General features: G+C 33.9%; 1 protein-coding gene across 6 annotated transcripts in view; it reads right to left on the reverse strand.

Moving 5' to 3' along the window:
• AKAP9 (A-kinase anchoring protein 9) overlaps positions 1-15,837 on the reverse strand; it is a 103,750-nt gene that overhangs the window by 12,559 nt on the left and 75,354 nt on the right. For 5 of the 6 annotated variants that reach the window (XM_021551657.3, XM_021551654.3, XM_021551653.3 and 2 more), the window contains 14 exons: positions 15,760-15,837; positions 15,012-15,131; positions 11,815-11,991; positions 11,601-11,705; positions 11,039-11,191; positions 10,600-10,779; positions 6,575-7,660; positions 5,437-5,577; positions 4,580-5,065; positions 4,084-4,147; positions 3,270-3,388; positions 2,312-2,503; positions 1,327-1,515; positions 546-690 (listed from right to left, as the gene is read on the reverse strand). The exon at positions 15,760-15,837 is cut by the window's right edge and continues 155 nt beyond it. In XM_021551657.3, coding sequence (XP_021407332.2) covers positions 546-690; positions 1,327-1,515; positions 2,312-2,503; positions 3,270-3,388; positions 4,084-4,147; positions 4,580-5,065; positions 5,437-5,577; positions 6,575-7,660; positions 10,600-10,779; positions 11,039-11,191; positions 11,601-11,705; positions 11,815-11,991; positions 15,012-15,131; positions 15,760-15,837 — 3,235 coding nt within the window. The remainder of the gene's footprint in view (positions 1-545; positions 691-1,326; positions 1,516-2,311; positions 2,504-3,269; positions 3,389-4,083; positions 4,148-4,579; positions 5,066-5,436; positions 5,578-6,574; positions 7,661-10,599; positions 10,780-11,038; positions 11,192-11,600; positions 11,706-11,814; positions 11,992-15,011; positions 15,132-15,759) is intronic. The other variant, XM_021551655.3, reaches the window with a different exon arrangement.

Here is a 15,837-nt window from a genome sequence, read left to right on the forward strand (position 1 = left end):
TATTTCTTACAGGCTATAAGATGTGTGCAACTATATCAATATGCATCATCTGCATATGATGATGATTAACACAATTTAAGTTAGTTATATTACATATGTATACTTGTGACCTAATATTTGTAACTAAACACTGACAATGAGCTTTACTTAATACCTGTTCTCTGAACTTTTTGTTCTTCATTCTAATTGCTTCTTAGTTTCTGCATTATGACTGACTATCCAACTTAGATAATTTCCAAGCTGCTGAACCTAAACAGTGAAGCATATACACGGAAAATAACCTTAAAATTCAAGCTCGATTTTTACAGCAGTTGAAGATAACTTAGTATTACTTTCAGTTTGATACAAGTCATAAGAATGCAGATTATTATCTTAAGTTTTGCAAAAGGAGTCAAATAAGATTGAAGAAGATGAAAAGTATGAGTGTTCAGAACACATGTATCAAAATCAGAGACCGAAGAAAGTCACCATTTTTGTCACTTACAACATTATGAGCACTGCCTTGAAAGCATTTGGAAACAGATATCAATTACCACAGAAGTCACCTTGGCTTTTTGAATCAATCTCTTGTTCTCTCTTGGGGTTACTTTTCTTACTGTTCATCTGAGCATGTAATACTTGAATCTCCATCAGCAAACTTCTTCTGTCTGCATTCTGAAGACTGTCCATTGCTGCTCTCTGGTTAGTAGCCTATTAGCATTAGAAACATTTCAAAGTAAAACTCCAGATTTTATGAGAATAATTACGGTGTTGACATCACATTTATTTATATATTCATAGTCCACATATATTCAAAACATTTTCAATGAAGTCAGTATTACAATATTTGGAAAAACTGCTTGTTATTTTTTAGTTCTCTTCTAGGCATCAAAATTAGAGACTGAAAAGAGCTATCACTTTTCTGGCAAACTGCAATTTTCTCGCTAATCCTTCCATGTTCCAGAGAAGATAACTTACTTCTCTCTGTCCCACAGCAGCATTGTCACTTTCTCTTCTCACAAATTATTTTGTATAAACAAGCTACCATTTCTCTTAGACAGTGTAACGTAATTCTAATTAATTTAACAGCATCAAGCTCAGGACAATTGTATTTAATTCAAATCAAACTCTGAAGTCTGTATATATTCTGTAACGTGTGCACCCAAAACTTTCTTTCCCATGCCACATAATTTTTCTTTCAAAAGACACTAGTTCATTCTGCAAGTCTGACTTTTTTTCATCCTTAGACTGTCAAAACTACCATTAATACATATATTTATAATGTATTTATAAATTTAAAATTAAAATCTAATGTAGACACTTTGACTACAGTACAGTTTATATTACCTGCTCTTGTAGTCTGTGCTCTAACTGATTCATCAACATCACTGCATCTCTTGTGCCCATTTCTGCAAGTTCAGTTTGAAATGCAGCAAGGAGAACATTTTGTTCCCTCACGAAAAGCTGTTGAATGGCATGCAGAAGTTCTCCTCGCCAGTCTGACACACCTTCAGGAGATTCAGTACTTGCATAGATCTGCAGTGGTAAAAAAAACAATTTAAAGAGCCAAATTGAAAGATTATATCACTATAATTTCTATGTAGAGTGTGTGTTCTCACTGAAATATTTACCTTTTCTTAGTAATTGTGTAAATTTCATCCATCTAAATGGATGCATTTACTGTACACATTACAAATTTTTTTGCATTCACAAATCATAAACTTTTAGCTTTTTTTTACAATGGTGGCAATTTAGCTTTTTGTAACTGAAAACTTAGCCCTGTGCAGTTATTACTGAGGTTACTATATCACGTTATTCTTTTAATTGTTCATATATTGCACATCTCTCCCTAGGCTCTCACAGAGTTATGTGGTATTGTGCAGATATTGCGTATGAAAAAGATTTAATTTTAAATGACACAAAGTTCATCTGCCCACTTTACATGCTAAAGGAAATGATGTAATTGAAACTACCTGCATATATCCAAGAGTCTAACTGGGGTAATTTAACAAGCAAAAGTTTTAACATATTACTGATTAATAAGCCAATAAGTAACAGCATTAAAAAATTCTATTTAAATTGCTACTGGAAAATGTTTCAAAATAAAATTATTCTTATGCGGACCTATACAGTCAAAAGTTATCAATGCACAGAAGAACAAATATATGCTGTAATAGCATGAAGTACAATATAGAATTTTATGGCATAATTTAAAAAATATTTTGCCTAGTAAAATAATATTTAAGCATTTAAACCTGAACAGTGAATGTATCTCAGAAGGTCATAATAAATTATTTTTTATTCAGATAGAATCATACAATATTATTTATACCTCAGCTTCTCTATGAACTTGCATTTTTGTAATTAGATCTTTCAAAGATGAGATGGTGCTTAGGAAAGCTTTTCTTTCTTCTAGCCAAGATTCTGGCTCTTGCTTATGAGCTGAAAGATCTTTTTCACTATATGGAAATTCAGTGAGAGACAGCACCTGTATGCCTTCATGATGGACTGCTCTCAGCAAGCCCTACAATAAAAGCAAAAAGAAATCAGTAATGCCAGTAATAACAGTGTATAATAATAACAACAACAATAATAATAGCAATCTTATTTCATATGTATTGGAAAACTGTTACTTCTAATTTGATCAGCATAAGAAAACTATGCTTCCTCATACCAAGGACAGAAGTGTAACCCAGTCCTTTATATATGTCACATAGAAACTTATTAAATACTTGTATTTTTCATCAGTTTCAAATAAAGTTTTCCAGTGTGTATCTATCAAATCAATTTTTTATTTTTTAAAATAGCTACTAATGGAAACTGACATTTTCAAAACAGTCCTGGGAAGCTTCCAAGTGAGCTTTGCCATTCACTTTTTGAAATTATTATGAAGCTAGGGATTTGTTACAAAATGATTGAAAAAAAATGTAATTAAAGCATGATACCCTTACTTTATGATAAACAGCTTTGCTTTCATACATAGCTATAAAAATAGAACCTATACAATTGTGTAATATATGATCACGACATTATTGTTAATACAACAAAATTGCAATAAATTATAACTAGTTTTCTTTCTCATAATCATAACTAAGAGCAAGCCTAGAGATATAAAACTCATATTTAGCCTAATTTAAAATGCAAAAATGCACATCACTGTGAGAAAGTGTATTAAAATAGTCAACACTAAAACTTATCTAAATGGCTCTGTTATCAATGATCAGGCAGAAGCTAATCTCAAATTTCAGTAGTATCATTCTTGTTCCTTAAAAAAAAAGAGTCTGTTTTACCTTAATTTTTTTTGGAAGTAAATCTGTTGAAGTTTCACCTTCATCTATTCCTTCAGATATTGTGTCGGATCCCTGGGTCTGAGCAAGATACATTCCTTGACTCCAGTCTGAACTGGAGTCTAAAATAAAAGGAGAGAGAAACATGAAAGCTGGATTACTGTGAAGCTTTGAAGAACAGGCATCAAAAAAGTATTTTTTATCTGTTGTTTTAACAGGTAGTTGCATGTCACTAAGGGTTCATTCTAAGTCTGGAGACTACCTGTTTTATAGTTTTTCTTTTTCAGTTTCAAAGAAGTAACAGTAACACTAAACTAAAAAATAAAACCACAACCAAACTTAAAAATCCTTATTTAGTTTTACAAGACAAACAACTACTTGCATAAACACTTGTGCCAAATGACCCACTCTTAATAAGCTTAGCATTGCCTATGTAAAGGAGCCTATGTAATTTTATTACACTTGGAGAAGTCAATCCCTGTCACTATCTCCCACTGCTAGGGAGCTGTAGCTTTAAATGCTATCAGGAGATGATGAAGAGATAATGTAATATCTAAGAAGGATACATAAACTCCAATGGAAAGGAAAATAATTAGCATCTGATGCCTCAACTAAAACCCATCTCTGCTCCAGAAATTTTTCTTTTTATCAAATTAACAGACATGTCATGCCCAGAACCTTTTGCAACTTCTGCTTCAATCTGGGCAGTAGCTGTTTTGATTTCTTAGAACACAAACTTTTTAATATTAAACTTAATATCAAAAAAGCAGATTTAATTTATAATGCTGTTTGAAATCTGTAAAAACAAATTTCTTACCACTAGAACCTCCATCTCTAGCTTGATGTGGTGGAGAATGTGCTAATCCAGAAACTGGGATTCTCTGTATTTAGAAAAGAAAACAATCAAGTCTTTAACCCCTCATCCACTGTCAGTAAGGAAGAAACTTTTAAGAAGCATGAAATGATGTGAACCCCTTTGTTCCAATTCCCCTGCAATCAAAGTAATAAACAGAGTATAATAAATAAATGAATATGAGAGAGATGGCATTCCACAGAGTGACCGACATTTCACAGCACAGGGCAGGTTCAAGGCAGAAGCATAAGGAAACACCTGACAGTAGAGCACACTTGCAAACTTAAATGCTGAGAAGGGTTCACAAACTCTCCCAGGGCCATGGAAACATTAGAACACTTTCAAGTTTTTTACTGAGCATGTGGTGGTCCACATTTTACAGATTTTACACGGGAATTTCTGTAGCAAGAGCAAAAGTTTGAACCAAAGTATTTCAGTAATTATAAAATAAAAAACATACTTCTTTGGCTTGTAGAGTTTCTATGACTTCCTTTAAAGTATTACATTCTTCAGTCAATACTTGTACTGCAACAAACTTCTCTCTCTTTAATGCTTCAGATTCAGAGATATGCCTTGTCTCCATGTCCATGATTTCAGCAGCATGGAGTTCCTGCATTTGGTCAATTTTTTCAGTAAATTCTCTTACAATCTCTGCAATCTCTTCTGAAGAGCATCCATTTTGCAAATCAATTTGGATTTCTGCATTTTTAACAAGGACTGGTGAGATTTCCACAGTCTTGTCTGTTTGTGATGAGGAGCTGTTTCCTGTTAGAGTAGACTCACTGGCTGACAAATCACACAATATTTCTGCATCCTTCTTACTTTCAGTTTTCACCATTTCTTTGTTCTTTCTCAGGTAACTTGCAAGCTTCTCTTCTGCTTGAATCAGGTTGTCTTTGACTTTGCACAGGTCTTCCTGAAGATGTATCAGACTTGCCTCTTTTACCTGTAAATATGGAGAATCTCAAACTGCAATCCTTCCAAATACTTAAAACAGCTAAAATCCAAGGAACCCTCTATCCATTACAGCTCAGTTTAGTTCTATTTTAAGGCAGTTATGATACATGGTAGCACATATTATCTCCTAAGAAATACAGCTCTAGATCCACTGTTGCACTAAGTATTTTGGCAATGAGTGAATATATGATCTACAGCCTCAGCTCTGTTCCACTCACAGTAGGCACTGAGTGGCTGTTTTTCTTGGTGGCATCCTCAGTAAAACATAAAAAAATCCCAAACTATAGCATGCATATTTGAACACTTAAGTCCTGTACAACTATTTGATTTAAATACAATATGAAACACTCTGGTTCTTACTATTAGTTCTTGCTGAAGTTTTTCTGCCTTTTCTCTGTAACTGTTCAGTTCTTCCTTAGCTGCAGCTGCCTCTTCTTTCACTTGTTCGAGTTCAGTAATTAGCACTTTTTCTTTTTGGCTTTCCATGAGCTGTGCTTCTACCTATATGGCAATACAAAACATGGAAAATGGTAAAGAATCAAGTTTTAACACCAACTTACAAAGTTTTTCACACCAACTTACAAAGTGAAAAGACCAATTAGGAAAACAAATGTATGTTATTTGGGTTAACACAGCTTCAAAAAAATAAGACTAAGGCCATGGGAGGAAAGACTATCTTACAGTTCACTGAACTACAAGCATAAATTAGATACACCACCCAGCACAGGGAGGAAGGTCAATGGAAAGTAGGAAATGAGGTTTGATAAAATTATTTAACTTATAAGACATTTATGATGTTTATTAAATTTGTATTTGGATGGAAGATCTTAGAACCTTTTCTTGTCCAGTTCTGGGTTCCATGACTTCGGAAATTCTTACATTCCAAGACATCAAGCCCATTTTTGGACTATCAAACATAGTCAATTTTGATTCATGGTTCTAAATTGAGAGGCAATAAATCACTGGTGCATGGAAATCTGGAAAAGCTACTGAAGGGAAGTATCTTTGGAATTGAGATGGGAAAACAAGAAAACAAATCAACATCAAAACATACATAAACAAACAACCTCCATCCTAAAAACACCTGTATAGAAGATTGGTGTCACCTCTCTTATCATTCTGAATTCTGTCTTAGACAGTTTTTATAATTTTAATTTTTACATCTCTACCTCCACACCATGTAAAAATGTACTACATTCCATTCTATGTCACGTCAAAGTAAGAATAAGAAATTTCATGTCCAAAATTCAAAACCACCTTACAATTATGAAAAGGTAAGGTGTTTTTAATACATAATGAATGGAAACTGATAGTGGCGTTCTCCTAAAATACAATCTTTCTCTTCTTTGTAGCCATAGGAATAATATAGAAATGAAAGTGCCACACAGAGCAGAATATACCTATAGTTATTCTCATTAAGAACCATTTCATTCATTATATATACATAAAAAAACAGGTTTTAGTGTAAACAATAGAAAAGAAAATGGTGTCTATTTACCTGATATGTCTGCAATTCTTCTTGCTTAATATATCTCTGAATCTCTCCTTTATGTTTTTCTTTAATCTCTTCTAAGAATTGCTGAAGCTCAAAGAACCTCTCCTCTTTAACTGCAGCTTCCTTTTGTGCAATTTTAACATTTTCTTTTTCTAGCTCCAAGCTGTGATTTACCATTGCCAGTTGGTCTTGCATCTCACTAAGCCTCTGTGTTAAGTGTGATAATTTTGATTCTGTCTCATTTTCAGTTCTATCACTCAAATGCTCTTTTTGGGCATTCTTGCATGCTTCATCCACACACTTTGAAGCTTGAATTTCCTGCATGAATCTTCTCTGCTCTTGAACTGCATTTAGCTGAACCTGACTCACAAGAGCAGCAGCAACTTTCTCCATTAGTGTCTTTTCCAGTTCTAATATCCTCTTTTTAAGAGTTTCTTTTTCAGCCTTGCTTTGCTCTTTCATGTCTTTTATTTCATTGTAGCACTGGCACAGTTCTGAATCTTTTTGCCTAATGCATGCCTGAAGTTGCTGCAGTTGTATCTCCATCTTGCTAATGGTGACTCTTGCATTCCCATCTGAAGTCCTACGCTGGGACGGATCTGACAAGTCTATATCCTGACATAAGTCTCCTTCCATTTGGTCAGTTTTTCCATTGCTCCTGTCTTCTGGTTTCGACTTACCACCTTGGACCAGTGCACACTTACATTTCTCTGTTATCCTTGCATGCTCTTTTTTTAACATACTTATTTCTTGCTTTAACTGGCTCATTTTTAACTTTGTTTCCTCAAGCTCATTCTTTGTTTGAGATGCCTCTGTATTTATGTTTTCTACTTGCTTTTCCAAAGCTTCCTTTTCTGCCAGAACTGCTTCAAGTATGTGTTTTGGATTGTCAGCATCTTCTTGAAAACCAGCAACATCTGTTGGGATCTTTTGTCCAATAATTGCCAGCTCCTGCTGAAGCTTATCAATTACATCATTCAACTGCTCTACTTCTTCATCTTTTTTTTTCTTCACACGTTCTTGATCACTTTTCAGACATTCTACCTGGGCTTCAAGCTCCCGTATATGCTCATTTTGCTCTTCAATAACCTGGGGGAAAAAAGCCAAACACAGTCAGAAACACAAAAACACTCAAATCATGTTTGTCCTGGGCTTCACAGAAACAGTTTAATCAAACTTTGGAAGATCTCATAAAAGAAAATTCTCAATTAATTTCTTAACGTGATGTCTCTTCTAAAGCTTTAATGAGAATTGAGACATCTTCAAACAGCACTGAGAAAGTAGCCCATGACCTGAAAGAACTGAAAAATAGGTATTAAAGCATCAGATGAAGTGAAAGCATTTGTAACATTCACAGAGCTAGGGAACACTGAATTTTAAGTGCTCATGATACTTGCTTATATAAGACACACCCAATTTAGATGAATATGTATTTTAAATACAAATAGACCTTTTACTAATTGTGTTGAAAAATAACAATATAACATGCTTTTTAATCTGAAAAGAAAACACCTATCAGTTGAATGTGACATTGTCTGCCACAATCCTAATATGTGTTTGTGTGTATATGTGTGCATGCACACATATATGCAGATGGGCATACACACACACAGGGTAAATAGTACACACAGATCCAGAGCCATTCTTTGTGCCATAGTTTAAATCAAAGTAAAAAGAGACAAAGTTACAGAAGTATTTATTTGATAATTCATATGACTTTCCAAACAAGAATCAGAGACTCATGAAAACTTGAAGAGAGTAAGAACAATACTTTCCTAGATTACTTCTAATGACACTTGAAATTAAACACTGTGTAAGGGCATCAAAATTCCAAGAAATTTATAAAATTATGTAATTGATCAAATATGAAGGTGATGACCATATGATGCAGAAAAGAGAAGACATATTGCCTTCTAATAAATGAGTAGAAACAAAAAATGGAATGAGTGGTGTTGATGAACTCTAAATTCAATAAATAAAAAAGTCTCAGCAAAAGGAATAAAAATTTGTTAAAAAATTTAAATTGCAGTGTTGTTAAATTGTTTAAATTTTAATTGTTTATATCTTGTTAAATTGCAGTGGGAGCAAATTTCATTTGAATGTAAAAGCATGACAAAAGAATTATCTTTATGAAGACAAAATAAAGGCAGACAAGATTGTAAGCAGTAAGGCTAAGAAACAAAATGGATTTCTTTTTCTAGTGAATGTTTGGAGATCTGAAGTGAACACTGCTTCTACAGTGGAAATGCAGAAGGCAGAAGAGGATACATCAAAAATAATCTGGAAAACATATAATAAAATAAAATCAGCTATGGTATCTGAAATAGATAAGAACTCTATTAAGTCTTTTCAAATATGAAAAAAACATGCAGAAAAGATGAAAGATGACAAAATCCATTACTCAAATAGCCATGTTTCTTCCTTCATGACTTAATACTTCACTATGCTTAGTTAGTTAAGTAGAATAATAAGATGACTTTGTAATAAGTACAATATGTACAAAAATAAATGCGACCATATAAATTAGAAAGGCTGGTTTACCAACCAAGAACTAATTTTAAAAATCCACAGACTAGAGAAAATAAAATCTGAATGAGTCATAAAATCATAAAATGGCTTGGGTTGGAAGGGACTGTAAAGATCATATAGTTTCAGCCCCACTGCCACAGGCACAGTGATCCTGGTGATTGCTATTAACTCAGCATAACAGTTTCTGTTCTTGATTACATCATGGAACAAAGGCCCACAGAATAGAAACAGTAATTAAAAGAAAAACACTTAGTGGAATGAAGATGTCTAAGAGACTTGGAAAAGGAATTAACCTAAGAATAATCTATTAATATTTAATTATGCTCTCATAACCAAGCAGAGTAATTATTTAATGTCCTGGAAAAGAAAACCAAATCAGATGATGAAATTAAGAAAATTAAGTTTAATGTAATAGGAGAAAAAACAATTAATCAAAAATAATTATAACTGAAGCCTATGTATTTTTCTCAAGGCAAGACCTGTAACTCTATTGCTTGGGTCATTGTATAGAGCAGAACTGTTCTGGATACTTGAATTAATATTTCCTAAATCCAGTTTCCTAAATCCAGTTCGAAGTTTCATTATTAGTCATTGAGTTTTACTATAACTGAATTTTGAACTAAAAACTCAGTGAAATTATCCAGCGTAGTCAGAGTCCTATTTTAGTGGATTCAATATGTTGTAGTAGAATGTTAGCCTAAATGTTCAGTCAGCTACCAAGGGATATCAGAAATCCTGTTCTTAACTTGCTTTTGAATGAAAGCTTATGACAAATAAATAACATTTAAAATAGTCAGAATTCAAAATTCAGCCACTGAAAAAATCAGTGTGTTTTATCTGTATAAAATGAAAGCAAGCCAAAAGAAGATTAAGCTGATAACTGAAAAATAACAGAAAGCCACAGGTGGCAAAGCTCAGTAAATAAAGACAAATCTGCTTCTTTCTTTCTTTCTCTCTACTTCTAATAAAACACAGCATTTTGTTTGCACCTCCATGCTTGAAATTGGATAAAAGATGTTATCAACACTGGTATGAGAACAAAGCATTCACACAAGTTCATGGAGATGAGAATTTCACCTGCTAAAAATGCATTAAAATCTAACATGATCCAGCAGATGTCACTGGAGTGCAACACTGAATGAAAGTCACGTGAGGGATGATGCTAAAATCAATGTTGAGATTGAATTCAGCTACCTAAATACTATAAAATATGCAGAAGTATCAGATGAATAAGGAATTAAGAAGAATTTAAGACAAAAACTCAAGTAGAAATAAAAGAGAATAATTAAAAAGAAAAGCTGCAAAAAGCAACTGTCATAAATGAGACTAAAAAGGAAAAAGAGATTAGGTTTAAAGCATTGCTTGAAACTGAGGCATTTTCATTTTTAAATTAAGGTAGCAATAGAAGATAATGCAACTGGTGGGGGACAGAGAGCTTTTTTTACCTTCAAACTAGCAGCACAAAGTAGGACTCTGAAAAGGATTTCAGAAGTATGTACCTTGTTGTCAGCTGTGACTTCAAGTTGCAGTTGCAATTTTGCTATTTGTTCATGAAGATGATATATTTCCTGATCCTTTTCTTGCATGATGTGAGCGAGCCTCCCAGCTACTAAGTGATGGTCCTTTATGGCAGCATCTTCAGATTTCTGGATAGCTAGTCCTAGTATTTCCATTTCATCCTGCCCAAAACCCCCCCCCAAAAACATGATACAGTCATGACACAGCATTTTCTGAATATTCTTCTATGAGTATTTCAAGTGTAGGAATTAAAATATACAAATTTCATGGAACGACAAGTAATCATATAAGCTTTTTAATATTTTGGCAAGTTGAATAGTGGAATGCTTGAGGAAGAATTTGATGTTTTGGCATTTTCAAAGAACTTATTTCTGTGGAGGAAGGAGACTAAATCTTTAGGCTTCTCTGTTGCACAGTTACCTTAAATAATTTGTTCTCTTGTTCAAGTTCCTGCAAGTGAGTAGTGGACTCCTTTTGCTGAATTTCTAGCTGCATGTGCAATTGCTGAACTTCTTCATTTTTATTTTCTAGCTCCTCTCGAAACTGCTCCAATTGTTCCTCAAGGTTTGTGACCTATGTTTCCAACAAAAGGAGCAGGAAAAGGAGTAGAAAGCCATACTAAAAATTAAATGCTATAAATTTCAAGTACAATGTCTACAGCAAACTGGTTGGCTATGCATAAACAAAAGAATGGGTCCTTGGTGACATTCTGAGTCCTTAAACTAAATGGAATTTTAAAAAACCACTAAAAAAATCAGTTTTCCTTAACTGGGCTGAATTTTTATTTCAGAAACACTCTTGCAGGTCATAAATATTAACACAGAACAACAAGTATCATGGATCATGAGAGAATTTAAAAGGGATTTGGACTTCTGTCTAACTGTAAAAAATGAATCTGTATAGTTCAGTAAGCGCAACCAAATGCAAAAATTGACAAACTAAAATCTAAGCGGAAAGATGGAAATTTTCACAGGCATTTTACCTCCTTTTCCTTTCTGTCCACAGCTTCTCGTTCAGCTTGCAGTTGTACTTCAAGAGGTAACTCTCCCTTTATTATGATGGTGCCAAACTGTTTCCTTTCCTCCACCTATAAATATAAATAATACTAATAGTTATCAAATTTTAAAAATACACTATTTTGGTCTCAGGAAAATAACAAAGCAGCAAATCCTTGATAAATTTCAACCAAGCAATACCTTTTGCAAATGGTCTGCACTGATGATTAAGGCTTGTTCCAGTTCTCTTATCCTGCATTCTAGCTTCTCAATTTCATCATTTCGTTCTTGTACGTCTCTCTGAAGCTGCTCCTTAGAGAGCAAAAGCTCACTGCATTTGTCTGTTTTTTCTTTGAGATGATTTGTTAACTGTTCAACCTGATGACAAGATGGCAATATTATTATATTGTACTGCACTGGAAGGGTTGGCTAGCAATAGCAACACCATGCATTTCTGACAGGAAGAAAATGTTCCTCTTTTTCTCCCATAACAAAACTCCTACTCTTCAGGTGAAACAGAACATACAGTCAGAATACTGTGGTACTACATCCAACAAATACAAACAGCATTATTTAAGAAGTGGTATGTTCTGTGCCACATCACCTACTCTCTAGACCTGATCTTGTCCTTCTGAATCCTTCAGACTCTGTAGTCACTTAAAAGCAACCAGCACAACATCCCTATGCAGCCCACTAAAATGATGCCTTTATCACCTATGGATGAAATGTCTTGACAAGGTCAAGAAGCTATTTGCCTCAGAGGAAAATCATAGTTTTAAAAATCTGTGACAAAATTATTCAGAAGAAGGAACTGATTAGTGACATACAGGAATAGCCTAAAAGTCACTGAACCTTTATCATTGAAGAGAACAGCTATACTTAAATCACAAAAGACACGAAGCTTTGTTTTCTTGCTGTGTTCCTTAAATGGGACCAAACAGATGTAATAAATTCACTTTCTATGGGGGATTAAACACCCAAATCAAACATTCTGAATCTCAGTAGGTCAGATGTATGTATCTCAGAAGCAACATATTGAAAGATTAACTAAAGTGGCAGAGATAGTAATAGCTATCCATTTCTAGTTGTATTTCAGAAATTATTAATCGAAATTACAGATAAGGAAGATGATAACAAATCCATAGTACAGAGATAAGACCTGAGCAACTGAGCAAGAGAGAGGGAAAGTAATCTTTGTCCCACTCAAGAAACTGATTTCAGTATTTACAATTAGGAAGTTATGATGTAGCCAAAAGGAGAAGACTCAAAGCATTTCAAGAGATAGAAGACAAGAGGACCAGAACATAAAGCTGACAGGATGGTATTAGTGACGTTATCCATCCATGAGTAACATCACAGTCTGAAGTGACCTCAGAAAAGTCCTGAGAGAGAAATGGAAAAATAAAAATCAAGTCTGGAGAAGATTCTATGACAACCCTCCCTGGTATAAGTTGATAAAGCTGAAACAACAGTAATAAACAAATTTAGTTATCAACTGAAAATGGTCATGGCACTCCCTCAAAGCAGAAGAAATACACAACAACAAAAAATAGAACAGCTCTCCCAAAAGCATGATAAATAATGAAAATATGTATATTTACAAAATATTTCAAGGAACACTGTGACATCAAAATATACTATATAGCAAGAGTATGTACTGCATTTGACAAGATAAATGTAAATCTAAACATTATTGAAAATCCCATCTATAATTTCTAGCGTATCACTTTTAACATCACCTATATCTAAACCAGCTCCTACATCTGTTGTGCTTGCAGACATTATCTTACTGTCTTTCTACCTACTAAGAAATTCTAATTTAATTCAAGTACAAATTTCAAAATTTTAATCACAGTTAAAACGTGTTTACAGCGTGCTTTCAATTTCCATTGTAGCATATCTGCCACCTTAAGATTGTACACATATGTGTACATGCACATCTAAAACAGGATGATTTTTATATATAGGTTCTGAAAAAATCTATACATAAAAATAAATTTTTAATTATGCTATCAAATTTGAATTCTTCTTGGGAGAATTTTTTAATGTGAGAATTTTAACCAGAAATTCCATGGATATGCTATCCATGCCAAAAATAATAAACAGACATGCAACAAAATTAACTGTAAATGAACATCCTGGATTCAGGAAAATTAATTGTGCTACGGCCACCTCCATCTGTGTAAAATGTCAGCAGGAGAGGAATGTGCACACTCTTGGCAACAGAAGGAAATAGATGTAGAATTGCTCTGTATGTTTTGTTTAACATGTACCCAGCTAATTCCAGATGATTCATTGTTCACAGAGGCTGATGACAACCATATCCCATAATACTGACTGAACACTATCACATTTCATAGAAACCTTTGTACTAAGATATATTTAGAAAAGCAATAAAATGCAGTTTTGCAAATTCCAAATAGGTAGTATTTTGACACGCTTATCTCACATATAGGAATTTATGTCCTGTTACTGTCAGTGGTCCTAAACTATAGCCTAGAATCATAAAATGGTTTTGGTTGGAAGGGACCTTAAAGGTCACCTAGTTCCAACACACCTGTCACAGGCAGGGACACCTTCCAATATTTCATATAATACAGAGTACTAAATATTGGTAGCATTTGAGAATTGAATGACAACAAATGAACTATTCCAGTAAGACCTTTGATTTGAAAATGACAGTCTAACGTAAAAGAGGGCATTTTAATGCTGAAAATCAAGCAAGAAAATCATGCAAAAGTATCAACCTTGATCAAAAAGCAGGACACAAGAAAACCCACAAAACATAAAATGTAATTTAATTGACTAACAGTTCATCAAACAAATCTGCAAAAGCACTATAATAGATAGCATTTCAACTGCTGCCACTTGATTTTGCTGAGTCTTAAACAGTTTTCTGTGATTCCCTTGATCTGCTGTTCTATAGTCACTATATTTATTTCAGTGCCAACAGACTTTCTTTGGGGAGGTTCAGGAGTACACACAGAGTGCTACAACATCTCATGTGTTAAACTCAGTAACTCAATTCCCTTGGTGGTGTACCTGTGCTATAAAAACAGGATGTCAAAAAACCCCCATAAGAACATGAAATTGCCATAATGGTATTGAATGTTTTCACAAACTTTTGAGAACAGTGGATTTTCTAAGTTACAGGAGAGAGCATTATTGAAAAATCAAGATGTTTCTGTACGTCTGCTATTAACACCAAACAGCCTAAAAAAAGCCCCAAAACACAGTTCCACCAGTTTCCTGCAACACCTTCAATCTCAGGGTATTTACTTTCCTGGCTTGCGAATTGATGCAGATTAGGTACACCATAAAACAGCTTCATTATAATATCTTAAAAGCTGTCAACTTGTCATTTATATTCATTGAGTAAAAGTAGCAAAATGTGTTACCTCTCTGGTTTGATGTTCATTGACAGGCTGACTCCTTTGTGGAATCTTAAGCTGTTGTTCCAACTTCTGTATCTCTTGTTGGAATACATCTCTCTCATGCTCTCGGTCAACTGCTTGCTCCTGAAAGTCAAGAAATTATGTGGATACACCATTTGATTTAAAAACTTTCCAAATTAAGTGTCATCACTTCCAACTTGCATTAATGTGAGACTGGTGGCAGTAATATCAGTATAAGACAGCAGAACCTATCACAGATACCATTAACATCTTTATCATTTGGGACAATACATTTCATATTTTTAATCAAAAAATTAGCATAGCACAGACACGTCAAGTAATATCTCACAAAATTGGCAGGTTTGTTTCTTCTGTTCCAGGTACACCACACAAATGACAGTAAGCAAATATTTTACAATTTCCTCTACTGTTTGTCTTTAATAAATGTAGAATAAATAGAAATTGAAAAGAGAAATTAACTCTGGGTTAATATTATGAAAAGCCATCAGAAAAGAAGAACTATAAATTGCTTGAAATACAGACCTGTCCTAAGCAAGCACTTCCAATTAATTTTCAACTTTTAAAATGTTATTATATTCTTCGACTGGAACCTACAATACAGTTGATGTTTCTACCATCTATATACGTTTGCTCAAAATCTGAGAAAAAGAAGCATTTCTCTCTGAACTAATCTTCAGTAGCAGTGCTACCCACCCCCATCTTCATAATAGCTGCCTTTTACCATACTTACATCTAGAAATTTTCTTGTTTTCTCCAGTTGCTTCTCCAAGGCTTGGTTTTGCTGTCTTAAGTCCATTAGTTCTGCATT

Source organism: Lonchura striata, chromosome 1 (genome assembly GCF_046129695.1).
Source record: "Lonchura striata isolate bLonStr1 chromosome 1, bLonStr1.mat, whole genome shotgun sequence".
In the NCBI taxonomy this organism is placed as follows: domain Eukaryota; kingdom Metazoa; phylum Chordata; class Aves; order Passeriformes; family Estrildidae; genus Lonchura; species Lonchura striata.